A 14,020-nucleotide genomic window follows, 5' to 3' on the forward strand; every position below is an offset into this window, starting at 1 on the left:
TTCTCCTCACTAAACAGAGCATTCTGATTTACCCTTGAGAAGCTTAGGAAGTAATTATTTCTTAGGAAATAAATGAGAAAAATTTCACATTATGCAAATGGCATTGTGGACTGCCAAATGAAAGCAAAAATTAAGTTGCAAACATGAGGACAAAAGCATGAACAAGTATATAAAAAGAGATCTCAACGATCAATTGAATTACACCAACATTGTAGGATATGACCAGGTGTCTGAAAAGCCAAAACAAGACAAAAAATGCAGTCTCTTATACACAGAATATCAATGTAAAGATGAACTGCCAGAACCACAGCTCCTTATGACTAAGAAAAAGATCTTAGAGGTCACCTTGTCCAAATCACTCAGTGTATAGATGGAAAAAAAAAATTAGGGCCAGGAAGAAAGGATAAAAAATTCTTTGTTAGGGGTATCTTCTTTAGCACAAGTTTTTCTTTTCAGAGTGGACTGACAGGACTCATTTGGGGTTACTGTGCTTTCCTTCAAGAGAAAAGTGCATGCACCCATAAAGAAATTTACAACCTGAATCTGATTAAGTACAAAAAGGTAAAAAAAAAAATAAAACCAGGATGGGGTATTTTAAAAAATAAGATGCTGCTATGGTGATACAAGGTCAAATACATATAAGGTCAAGCTTCGCAAACATGATGTAACCCATTCCTCCTGGCCCTACTCTATACGCAATATTTTAGGGCCCATAAAAAGGGAACACAAACATTTGTACCTAATACCTTTGAATCATCCCTATTGACAATAAATCAACATTAGATACCCCCATCCCTAAGTCCTAACTATAGTTATTAAGGTCAAAAGAACATTTCTTCCTTCTCTGTAACTCTGTATAGGAACCCAAGAGATGGGAGAGAGAAATGTTTAAAAGGGTAGAGAGCAAGGAAGTAGTTTGGGTTTTAGAATTCAAAGGTCTGTGCTGACACTTGGCTGTGCCTTTTACTAGCTGTCTAACTCTGGGCAAGTTACTGAACCCTTCTAAGCCAAAGATTATCCCCTCTTCACAGGATTGTCATGTAGGCTAAGTGAGACAATGCATATGAAGAAAGCGTGTAGCAGAGTACTGAACACACATGTTCAGAGAGGACTTGTTCAGCTGAATTTCAGTGCTATGTATAGAGGGACAGAGATTAATAGCACTCCAGTGTATACAATGAAATACCAATGTAAAGCAGGGTTTCATTTTCAGTCAGGATGGTTTCCTAAGAAAGCTGGAAGACCAAATGACCCACATACATTATGCCTACAAGGTAAGTTTAGAGAGGATTTACATAGAACAAGGAGGGACACTACTGAAATACTTGTTAGCCACTTATAAATGCTACCATTCTAAAATAAGATCTGAAGGAAGATCCAACAAAAGATATACACACCATAACATGCTTTTTAAGAACTATGATTCAGTTTACATTAGAAACTCTAGGAAGATCATAAAATGTTCTGTGAAATACTCTAAGAATCTGGGTGCAAATACACATATGAAACTTTATACTCCTTTTTAACTTATGAGGTCTGTACCTTCTTTAATTAGATATAAAACAGTATGCCTGTTAAGAATATACACTGTTCTGGGGAGGGGGAAGAATGGGGTAAAAGGTACAGGGAATAAGAAGCATAAATAGTAGGTACAAAATAGACAAGGGGAGGTAAGAATAAAATGGGAAATGGAGAAGCCAAATAACATATGTATGACCCACGGACATGAACTAAGGTGGGGGAATGATGGTGGGAGGGATGGTATTGGGCAGAGGGGAAGAAAAGAGGAGAATAAAATGGGATAACTGTTAATAGGATAATCAATAAAATATATTAAAACAAAAAGAATATATACTGTTCTAACCAATTTAATGGATGATGGTTTTTCTTATCTGTTTAACTTACATTGTTCTCTTAAGGGATCTTCAGAAACTTATCACGATTCTGTTTAATCACAGAAATCCTAAGTCCTGCACTAGATGAATACTTTCTAACCAATCTATGAATAATTCTTCTCCAACTCCATCTAGAATAAAGCTGAGTTCAATTGCTAGATGAAAGACTCAATTTCATTAGTTTTACCCCATAAAAAACTATATTCTGATTTTAAAATATAAACAATTCAGATCTAAACTTAAACAAGACCCAATTTAAGTAAGGTAATTTTGTTATGCTAACTCAGCATACATAGCCTGAACTCCTGAAGAGTGGTATGATACATACAGATCAAAGTGCCTGAGCAGAGCCTGTATAAAACAAGACTAAGGACAGACAGACACATTTGGAGAATGTAACACAAACATGAGTTAAATGGGATTTCTATCCATTGACAGTGGAGATACAAAGATGAACCATAGATACAAGCTCTAAACCATAACCAGGTAAACAGAGCTCTAAGAAGTAGATTTTCTATGAAATTTGAAGTCGTATTTCTACGTTTTTGTTTTTTACAGTACTCTGCTAGTTGGAAGAGCAAGATGGGAATAGAATGATCATAACTCAGTATCAGAATCATCCAGGCGTCATTTCCAGAGGCTTGTCCATACTATTTACAATTCAGACTTCACTATTAATCTGTACCAGATAATTGTCCGCACTTCATAAAGGACCAAAATAGAGGAGATTCTACAATCTGGCTTGATAAGATACTTCAACAGTTAACATCCTTAAAAATCTAGTACTTTGTTATTGCATTATCTACAAACCCTTTTTGCAAAGATCTCATGGTCCAATTTCTCTTAAGGAGTTCTTCTACTTGGGAATTTTCCCCAAACCAGTAAGTGACTCAAATACTTAAGTAGGTAAGATGTGTGATTAAGACAAGACTTTCTTCAATGTATGCTGCTCATTGAGTGGTTGGGCCCTTCCTTTGTGCAGATCCCTGCTGCCCTCCTCCCCTCCATATCCCACACCACTCTGGCTCATCTTTCATGCCCCCCTCCCCCCAAGAAATAACTTCTGCTCTTTGGGGAAAGAGAAAAGCTTTTAAGTTTGGAGGAGTCAGGGAAGACCTGCCTGGAGCTGGAGACTTCATCACATCAAATAATCTACATGCAGCATCCTCATGTACGTGATGCCAGTGGAGGAGGGCAATGGCAGACACTGAGGAAGGCAGCCTGAATCCAGATCTGAGGATAAGAGAAAAGGGTGTTCCAGGGAACAGACTACCTCAAAGGAAGACCAAACGAAAGTGTGTCCTATACTTCTAGAAACACAAAAACGACATTATACTCTGAGGGAGTGATCTATTCCCGAGAGACACCTTTGGAAAATATTCAGGGCTTCTGGGAATTAAGAAGGAGCATTCCAAAAACAAACAACCATCAAACACTAATGCCACTAGATCCAAAAACAGTATGTAACTAGAGAAAGGACAGATAGGAAGAGAAAGAGAGAATGAATTTTATAGTAGGTCCCATATTCACTAGGGAATAAACAATCCAACTTGTCATTTGATCAAGGAACAGGAACTATGCCAATTTAATAGGACTTTCTCTCTACTCGCATTCAAATGATAATAGTGATTGAATTAATTTAAAACACAATTCGATCATTTTTTACTTATGCAACAGTGCTCTAGAACACCTGGGGCCCAATCTCACTCAAATTCACAAATGAACATATTAACCAATACCACAAGAGCACACACAAAACATCCCTCCCTACCCAGGCATCAAATGCTGTGCGCTCTCAACTCAGTAACCTCAAGGGCTCCCTGCAAAGACAACAGCGAATACTCACAATCTGAGCACCAAAAACACAGTATGCACCCCACCTTAGTCCCACTGACTCTTGATGCATCAATACTCGTGGCTGAACAACTAACTTTTAATAAACTCACATGGGCAGAGAGTGGCTATCTGGAGGATGTATTAGATATGTCATGATTACAAGCAACCTAGGTTAAAAATAAATATAGACATACCTTTTTACAGGAGCTGAATGTGCCATCAGGCAGAAGGGGCCTTCGACGCCTCTCAGGGATAAAGGGTGAGCCAAAGCGAATGTAGTGTTTAGGGGTGGTGCAAATTAACGGGGAATGGATAAGACCAGGTAACATGTTCAGGGTCGTTGCCAGTACAGTTGGGTCCGTGGTAATACGTAAAGGGCACTCGACAGGGCATTCTTGCTTCTCTGCTTTGTCATTCAACCATTCTGTAACTAGATACTAAGGTAAAAAGAGATCATTAGTTGATGCTGCAGGTGTAAATGCCAGAGGCAGCAGTGTTAAGATGATAAAAACAAACCATATCTAGAAACTAGGACACAGGTAGATACAACAGCTGCAGAAAATATGAACTGGGCATTCAAAATGCAAGGATATCTTCTTCTTCACCCTCTCTATAACCACTAAGATAGAACAATCCCAAATAACACTATTTAGCTCTGCCTTAAAATTATGGGAACAAAAGAACTGTAGTAGAATGGCTTCAGCCCTCTGTGTCAAAGCATTTTGTCTAAAACTTAACTTAATAATATGTAGAGTGTTTTTTTTCAGGGTATTATAGGTCCTCTCACTTTACTGAGATACAATCCCTTGTCAGACTGGACTCAAAGATATTTTCATGACTTACCTTTTTGGTTTTGGGGTATTTAGATGCTGAACGGTTGACATGGGATCCAGCAACTGATACCACAGCTGGGTCAGACCCTGTTAATTGCCTGTTTTCTCCTGAACTGTCTATACTTCCAGCTTCAGTAGGAGTTACTGAGCTGTTATTTCCTCCCTCTTCCAAGGCAGCTTGTGACAACTCTGCCTGCTGTGCAATGGCCTGCTTCTGACGCTTTAGTCTTTGGGCTGAACTGGTCCGGTACCGAGAAATTCGACTCTTCGGTCGGGGCCTAGAAGGCCTTGCTGGAGGTGGTTTGGGGACTGGTTTTTCTGCAGCAACATCCTGTAACAATAGCAGAGTAAAATGCTCACCAGGAATTTCTTAACAGCAAACATTCTATCTAGGCTTCTAGTCATTTTAAGCATTGTGAATGTTTATTGGTAAAAAAAGTGAGTATTTAGAAGAACTAATTTCAAATGTAATTCTTACAAAAAATGTATACATTTAAATTACCTAAATAGGCTGCTGGTAGATGTCTTGGTTAGTTGTTTTTATTTTCCTCTAACTACCGGTATTTATAAAATAGGTCAAAAGTCAGCTGACAGCAGCCATCTAATTTTAGGGTTCTTAGCTTTTCCCTTTCTTATCAAGGGAAAGGGAAAAGACAACTTTTCCCTTTCTTATCAAGATACTGAAGTTTTAGCTTAAAGCTTAGAATTCATGGCCAGGGTAGGATACCGAAACGTGAGTTTATCCTGAGAATCCTATGAAAGGGCAGCTGTATAATTTCCTATACGGAGGAGCCAAAAGAGAAACCAAATTTTTATGGGCTCACCACCAACAGTTTACTTGGCAGAAACAGTAGGAAGTTTTATTCTAGTCTAAAGTGTCTAGTCATTCCAATTCTGTCTCCCTAAATCCTGCAGCTGATGACCTTATTTAATGCATTATGAGGTAAAGCTGAAAATGCTGATTTTAACCATTCCAAAAAAACAGGTCACTGGCATTAGCAAAAGCAAGGGTGTCGAAGGCCTAGAGATTTTTCTTCTCTTACCCCAGCTTGGGAAGACCTCCGGGTATTCACCCCAATACTCTGTGGGGTGCTTGGGATGGCCACGTTTAAAGCAGAGTTGCTAACTTCAGATTCAGGGACTTCAGTTTTTGTTTCTTCCCCTACAAGTGTCTCTGAGGTGGTGGTAGTAACCTCTACATCAGAGTTGCTTTGTTCCAAGGACTGATCGCGTCGCTTCTTTCTTTTCTCTAAGTTTTCAAAAGCATGCATGATGGCTTCAACCTTCCTATCTTCCCGAGTCTAGAAAGAAATAGCAATAGCATAGAAGCCTCAACCAAGATGAGACAGCTTTTCAGAAATGTTATTTATGAAAATTTAAAGACATTTACAAAAACTCTAGTACATATATCGTGGAGAAAAAGAGAAAAACTAAAAATAAAATATTTAAGTGTTAGGAGTTGTAAAGGGAGGTAAGGTCAAACATGAACTTGTCAAAGAAGGCCAGCTATTTTGAAACTTTTAATATAAAAGAAAAAAGTCATCAAAACCAATATTTCTCTCCATTTTCAGAGTTCAAAAATAATCAAATAGTTTTTCTTGAACTTCTTTGCAGGGACAGAAATAAACATGAATGGTTTCAGCAAAAAAGTAGATTTTCTGAACCTATATAACCAATAGGGATCTTTAAATGTTGGAACTCACAAACTTAGGAAATTCCTAAGTCAGAGCAAATAGTCCCAACAGAGACATTTTGTTTCAACCAGACAGTTTTTGGGAAATGAGGGTGTTAGGTAAGACACTTCTAAAGACCATCACCATCACCACCACCAACCACCACCACCATCACTGGACAAATACTCATCACCGCCATGACTAGACAAATACTATGCGAGTGCGTGTGCAAACAAACAAAAAAAAAACCCATAATGAAATCTACTTTACAGAAAAAGCCCTATTTTTAACCTGCAGATGATGGTATAGTATGTTGTCAAAGATGACACAAACTAGGAGAACAGGCCTTCACATGCTGTAGGTAGTAGACACATCAGCAGAAACAAAAGGATGTTAGAAGGTACCCACCCTCCTGCTCTGAGCTGGGTTCTCCTGGTCATCTGTAACCTCTTCTTTCTCTTCTTCTGGATTGTCTATTTCCTTTAAGACAGAGTCAATATTCAGCTGTACCCTTAAGCTCTAGGGGAAAAAAATCAGTTTTTTTTTTTTCCCCCCTGGTAGCTTAAAACTCTGTTAGAAACAATTTCTAGTGCTTGATAGTGTTACTTGTGGGACCACAAGGTAAACACAGATAATAAGCCCCATTCTTGGGACTAAAACTTGGAAAGTAGCCGAAGAAATGTTATTAACATTGCTTAAAAAGAGAGAAATAAAAAAATGAACACACATCCACATCCACCTTGATATGAAGGGCATTAAGTGTTACTATAGATTCTCTACATCAGACTTGTGGCAACCTGGGATCCTCCTCATTTAGAGAATGTCAGTACCATAGCAGTAGCCTCTGACCAAGGAAAATTACCTCATGGTCACTGGATACAGTCACTTTCTCAGAAACTTCTTCTGGTTGTGGGTTTGTATCCTCTTCCACAGCCTCATTCTGCTGCTCCATCTCTAGCTCTTTCCGTCGTGCTTTTCTCCGTCTAGTCTCTGCTCCGATGATGGGTAGGCTTGGAGGAGGTGGGAGTGGCAGTTCCACAGCACTGGGATTCCTTTTCTGTATAGGGCAATTCCGGTTCCCCTTGTGACATGCACAGTCCACTTTATAATTACTGCTCCAAAGAAACAAACAAAAGTGCCTGTCTTAGTACCCTTAAAAACCAATTATATTACCCATTCTTTCTCTTGAAATACTAGTATAATTTCTTGTGGTATTATCTTTGAATAAGTAAAACAGAGTCATTATAGAGTGTATGTGTAACTCATTCAAAGAAAAGTTAGATGAGTATTTTCAATATTCCATGCTTCTGTATAACCCCATCTCTTCCCACTGATATACGGTTAGTGGAAAGGAAAGAAAGCCACCACCAAATTCAATTCTCCCAACTCTCTTTTGCTATTTAATGGGTAGTGAATCAGTCACCACATCATAACTTTTACCTACTAATTCCCTACTTATTATCTTTTCTTATTGTGCATGTGCCAAACATCAATTTACCATATAACCTCCCCCCGCAAAGGACCAAGAAAGAAAAAGCATCCACTTAATAAAACCCATCACATATTCATCTGTGACTTGCCATCTCTGTTTTTCTGCATTGTCATACATAACTAGATTACATGGTTTGAGCGGATGGGGTGAAACTTTAACCTCTCATTCTACAGGACCCCTAGCACAAGAGCTGTGTGCATAACAACAGATGCTATTGCAATTTCTAGGAGTATCATACACCCCCCCCTTTACTATTCTTGCTATAAAGGAGTAAACCAAAATAACTTTGATAGGAGACTATTAAACTGTATTATACAATGTACTAATGTTTCCAAAAACTAACCAACCCCAAAATGCCCTAAGCCTACCTTTCCCTCCACAATTTCTAGGCAGCAAATGCAATACTTGTGAAAAGATTAGTTAAAAATAGATGAAAATGTCATGAAACAAAAGCAGACTTAATAACTTAATATGTAAGATAAGGCCATTCATATCAGGAAAATTTGGAGGTCTTACCAGTTACTGTACTCATAATCAAATGCTATGGTGACCTCGGCATCCTTGGTGATAGCAGACACAGCATAAATACACAGGTGAATCATCCCATCTGCAATCATGTGTCGAACCTGTGTAAACAACACATATGGTTGATGATTTATCATAAAAAATGAGGAACCCTTCAAAAGAAGAAAAACTTTTAATCTAGTAATTTCTCTCCACTTATGAGTTATTATAGTCTGTTATTTATCATTTCATTTGAAACCATTACACAGTAATTATTCTAAAATTTAAAATACTTAAATAAATTTTGAGAGGTAAGAAACCAGGGTAAGGTCACTGTTCTACATCTAAAAGCTACTTCAGAGAATTAAAATTTCTTAGTCTGTAAGAAAAGCTCTGTAATTTTCTTGCTTCATTTGATATGGGTGCACTGCGAAATCAATTCTGAAAATGTCTAGAATTCTCTTTCATAACACTATTAACTAAAATCTAAAAAATTGCAACCACCCAACTTAGTTTGGGCCCAATGACATATTCTGCAATATTATATGGCAACTTCTTCAATATAACCCCTTTGACTTCTAATGCAACCTAGCTCTTTCTCTTCAGCAAATGCTTTTTTCCTTGCTAAAGACAATCTACCTCCTGGCTGGCATAGCTCAGTGGATTGAGCGTGGGCTGCGAACCAAAGTGTCGCAGGTTCGATTCCCAGTCAGGATACATGCCTGGGTTGCAGGCCATGACCCCCAGCAACCGCACATTGATATCTCTCTCTCTCTCTCTCTCTCTCTCCCTCTCCCTCCCCTCCTCCCTTCCCTCTCTAAAAATAAATAAATAGAAAAAAAATAAATAAAAAAAAAGAAAATCTATCCCCTGCCTCCATCCTGTTGGAATAAAAGCATCATTAGTTTTGTTTTTTGTTTCTCTCACAATGAAGATCACAACCATTATCTACAGACCTTAATCTGGGTGAAGTTTTCAGATTGCTTCTTCAGTAGACTTTTCTTTGGTGATTCCATTCAAAGAGAAGTTGCTACAGAAATCTTACCTCTGCATTTGGTGTACACGATCTTCTGATGAACCGAGCGTCATTACCAAATGTACGTGCATCCACACACATCTCTACACCATTGAATTTTGAGTAGAAGAGCACAAAGGGGTATGGTCTAGGGATATAATTAAAATTCCTGTAATTCTCAACACAAATAAAAAGGCCACCCCCTGACTTCAAATATGAAGCATATATGAAGCATATGTTGACAGAAGCAATTTTTTACAATTCCTAAACTTGGAAAGTATCACATGCTTGTCTGCTTTTGATTAAAGAATAAGCACAAAACAAGAAATACTTGGGTTGGTGTTATCACTACTTTATTCATTAAACAATCTGCAGATTTATTTCCACTTCTCCAGCAATGCAGACAGAAATGAGCTTATTTGAGCTGTAATTTTCCCCTCAGAAGAGTAGTCTATCAACCAGATGGTTTTATAGCCATATTACTCAGCCAGGCCCTCTTTAGCCCTCACTGCTCAATAAATGATATTCTTACTTTTTGAAGAAATGCCCATTGACCTCAAATTGCTGTCGTAACATGACTTTCCCTCGATACTCTATTATAAGAGTATCCAAAGCCAGATCTCTTGCAGCCCTCAGGATCTTCCGGTGCTTTTGTACACGAGTGACTCTTCCCAACTGTAGCTGAATAAAACCAGAGTATTAACATTAGACAATAGCAACAGTAGCTTAGCACATTAAAAATATTTCTTAACTGAGGAATTTGTATATATTATTTAGGTCAATGATCAGAAATTTTTGATTTGCTAAAAGGTATTTCTAGGAAACAGACTCTAATGTAGTGAACTTGTCACTCCCTCCACCAAGGCAAGACAAGATCCAAGAAAATATATGATAAAGATTTTAGTGGTCTGTGTTTAATGTAAGAATGAGGAAAAAATAAGCTTAGCTTTCTATGAATCATAATAATTCCTACTGGGGCTGTATAAAATTTTCTATCTTAATTTATCTATTTTTAATCAATAAAGATAGTTTAAAAATATGTATCTGGATAGTTTCCAGCCACTATAACCTGCTTTGGTTAAAGATGCTCAGTAGGTAGCTAATTTGTTATTCTAAGTCCTTGAACATTTGAAAGATATGATAACTCCAACATATGACCTCTTCCTGGGTTCTTAAAAATCAACTACTTACTTAAGAGTCATTAATCCTTTGATCCTTACCTGCATTTGGGAACCAATAACTGTATTATTACAGGCCAATTCAGTCTTATTGATAGTATCTAAAATAGCAGGTTTGCCCACAAATTCCTTGCTAGAATGTAGATGTTGTTCAAGGGCGTTCTGTACATCGGCACTGTACTGATTAGTGAAAGCTTCTTCATACTGATCAGTCCACAGTCTTATCCGATTTTCCCATCCCTCAGTTGTATTCTCATCTAAATTCTGTGCTTCAGAAGGAGAATTCTGTAGAGAACAAAGGTCAGGTAGGTTAGCAGAGTCCATGAAGAAAAATGGGAAAGGGAGGAAAGAGACTGAGTCTCAAAGAAAATTTGTTTTTGCTCGGCAGTTGGTGTGGCATGAAAGAACAGCTTGGGAGTCAGGGGATCTGGTTTCTACCATGGTTTCATTACCAATGAGCAGGGAAGCCTTGAACAACATAGAAAAGCTCAGTTTCCTCATTTCTAAAGGGAGAAATTAATCTGGATCATAGTTCCATCCCATTGCTGTGATTTTATGACCATTTTTAGGTGATTTTTTAAGTCATAAAAATCAATTTTGTTATTAAAAGAATGATATCAAGTTAACAAGAAAGTTATCATGAAAATGAACAAGACACCTGTCAAATATCATATCCCTTAAATTTCAATACTTCTTGAACATCTGCCTTAGTGTGCCAGCCCAAACTGATATTATTTTACTTCTCTCCAGGAGAATGTTTTTATACAATTAATACATGGTCATTCTAAATATACATGTGACTCAAAATAAATAAATAATCCATCATCTCACTTCCCATAGAAAAAGTTATTATTCTGGAGTGTATCTAACACTCTTTTTAGACAGTTTAAATAGCCACATTCTGAAAAGGTAAGATGAGGGGGAAGGGTGGGTAGCTATAGTGTAGAAAATGTTGAGAGGTACTTCATTATACTTCTCTAGGAAAACCATTGCTCTCTATGGGGACAGTGCTGAGAAAATATTATTATATTACAGAAACATCATCCTAAACAGACGGTTTTGTGTGTTTAACTACAGAGACAAAGCTTAAGTCTGACACACATTCTCTTTCATGGTGCTCAAGACTTAAGGTGCCATCAGAAAACAAAACAAACACTGATACTGATGATGTCATACCAGCGATGACTAGAAGGAAAAGACAGTATAGTACCAAAGCTCCTTACAAGTCACATCCACACTAAACTTGCAAAAATAGGCATAAGAAAATTAAACATAGACTCCATAAATTATGCAGAAAACATTTATATCTATTACAACAACTGCTTTCTTTCATTTTTGTCACTGGTTTTAACCGACTGTTGTCTACCATCCTTTCCCCATGAAACGGAAAATGAAAAAACAAAACAATACTATTGTTTTCTACATTTCTCACTAGTCCAAATGACTGAACAACAAACAAAGGATCTAAGGCCAACACACTGAGAACAGAACATCATTTGCTTGACATGTCAGTAATGGCTGAGCAAAAGAGAAGTGCAAAACTTGGGACTTAAGGGTGCTTGCTTATAAGACTGAGGATTATGGGTGGCCAAACATTATTTTCAAGCTTAAGCAACCAGTAGGGATCATTAAACTTTTGACTTGTTAAACTTAATGCATAATGGAAGCCTTTGCCACAGTATCATAAGCTATTTATTAATACAACTCTTGTCTATTCTACTGTCCCATTCTTCTGGGTATTGAACACCCCGTCTCAGAGGGTTTAGAACAGTGGTTCTCAACCAGAGATAATTTGCCCATAAGGAGACATTTGATTAATACCTGAAGTCATTTTTCAATATCATACCTGTGTGTTACTAGTACAAAGTAGGTAGATGCCTGGGATGCTGCTAAATTGTCTGCAATGCAGAAAACAGGTCTCTGCAACAGCCCAAAAATGTCTTGCTTCAAAATGTCAATGGTATCAAGGTTGAGAAATTTTGAGTAGTCTCCAAGTAGGGAAGCTCTTGACTTTGGGACTAAAAATTTAAATGATCCCCGCCCCCATTCTTATAGCTTTCACCCAGATCTTTGGTGGAGTTTAACAATAAGGAATTCTAAGTACAAAATCTGTAACTCAACCTAAAATTCTGGTGTGAGAATTAAAGAAACTGACCAGTATTTTTTATTGTCTAAATTTTAACACATTTATTGGACTATCTGTCAACATTTCAAAATAGCAAGCAACACTTGGAGTTTACGTGTAGTTTTTTGGGAGAGTCACTAAATATCTTTCAAAACATTTCAAGCTCCTGAAGGCACTTTAGACCAGTTGATAAAATAGGAAAGGGCTTAGCAGCTGGGACCAGGGCTATGTCTGTTCTATGTATCTATTAAAGGTCCCCAGTAAGCAAAGGAGACAAAAATAAAGGGGCAGTTAACGCAAATTTGGCCCTTTGCATAGGATAATTAAGTTGTGTTCCAAGGCATCTCAGGACTCTGATGCTCTTGGGCTCTAAGTCCTCTTCCCATCTCTTTTGCAGGTATGTACAAGTCTGTTTACAGATACATGCAAGGCAAAGCCTTCAAATTTTAGGTAAAGTGCCACCTGTGATCTCTGCTAACATCGGTCATATTAAGCTTATTCTCACTAAAAGATGTTAATGTTTTCCATATATAACTCTGAACAGGAAAGATCCTTATTCTATATAATTTATACATTTAGGGATATGAATACTTATAAAATTAAAATAGATCTTAATTGTAATTACATGCTTTGAAGTCCCCTAAAAAACTGAGAGGTATGTCATCCTATATATACATCAGTAAAGGAAGATACCAGGCTATCTAGTCAAATCTCCTTTGGGCAAACTCTGTTTTTATCACCCGGTACCTAAAAGTCCATCGCACATAACTTCTCTATTCTCCAACCGCTATCCAAAATCATACCTCATAAGCTCTTCTATTTAATAACCTCAGAAAAGAAACATATTAGCATAATCAAAATCTTCTATACCAAATCGATATGCCAGGAGAAATCAGTTCAAATATAAGTAATTCCAATAAGAGTAATTCCTATCAATAAACACTACTTTCCTATTGACAAAAATTATCCTTTCAAATGGTGATTAAAGCCCATATGGTGGTAGAGTGGGTACATAAGAGATGCTCTATCCCCAGAAAACCCTCAGTCCTGAGGTTGAGGCTAATCACAATGACAGAACACGTCAGCCTCATTTTGTTTAGGAAAATGTCACCCCCAGAAAAGCAGCTGATGAAAAACTAACACATGAAGTCTTAATTACAGAAAGGGAAAATATTTCAGAAAATGGCCAAGAAAATCTACTTTGGAGAAAGGCTGTATGAAAACCGAATGGCAACAATTACAAACTAATGAAAAGCAGAATCCAAGATTCCCAGACCATCAATGTCAGGAAAGAAGCTGACCAAAATGCAAGATCACAGTGAAGTAAACACAGCATCAGGGAAGAATACCCCTTACCTTCATCCGCAAGGACTTCCGGGATCCCTCTCGAAATGCCTATCCCAAAGAGGAAAACAAGTAGAACAAAACAAAACTTGGTACCAAGAATGACAGTTATACCTATCTGAGCC

At 37.6% G+C, this 14,020-nt stretch overlaps 1 protein-coding gene across 12 annotated transcripts in view; it reads right to left on the minus strand.

Moving 5' to 3' along the window:
* Window positions 1-14,020, minus strand: part of SETD5 (SET domain containing 5) — a 76,819-nt gene that overhangs the window by 17,842 nt on the left and 44,957 nt on the right. For 8 of the 12 annotated variants that reach the window (XM_045831960.1, XM_045831966.1, XM_045831965.1 and 5 more), the window contains 10 exons: window positions 13,908-13,946; window positions 10,469-10,711; window positions 9,781-9,929; window positions 9,279-9,396; window positions 8,246-8,355; window positions 7,100-7,349; window positions 6,646-6,717; window positions 5,608-5,865; window positions 4,575-4,895; window positions 3,926-4,168 (listed from right to left, as the gene is read on the minus strand). In XM_045831960.1, coding sequence (XP_045687916.1) covers window positions 3,926-4,168; window positions 4,575-4,895; window positions 5,608-5,865; window positions 6,646-6,717; window positions 7,100-7,349; window positions 8,246-8,355; window positions 9,279-9,396; window positions 9,781-9,929; window positions 10,469-10,711; window positions 13,908-13,946 — 1,803 coding nt within the window. The remainder of the gene's footprint in view (window positions 1-3,925; window positions 4,169-4,574; window positions 4,896-5,607; window positions 5,866-6,645; window positions 6,718-7,099; window positions 7,350-8,245; window positions 8,356-9,278; window positions 9,397-9,780; window positions 9,930-10,468; window positions 10,712-13,907; window positions 13,947-14,020) is intronic. The other 4 variants (XM_045831970.1, XM_045831968.1, XM_045831969.1 and 1 more) reach the window with 1 other exon arrangement.

The sequence above is a fragment of the Phyllostomus hastatus genome, unplaced genomic scaffold (assembly GCF_019186645.2).
Source record: "Phyllostomus hastatus isolate PE091 unplaced genomic scaffold, TTU_PhHast_1.1 phas_contig_16, whole genome shotgun sequence".
Taxonomy (NCBI): domain Eukaryota; kingdom Metazoa; phylum Chordata; class Mammalia; order Chiroptera; family Phyllostomidae; genus Phyllostomus; species Phyllostomus hastatus.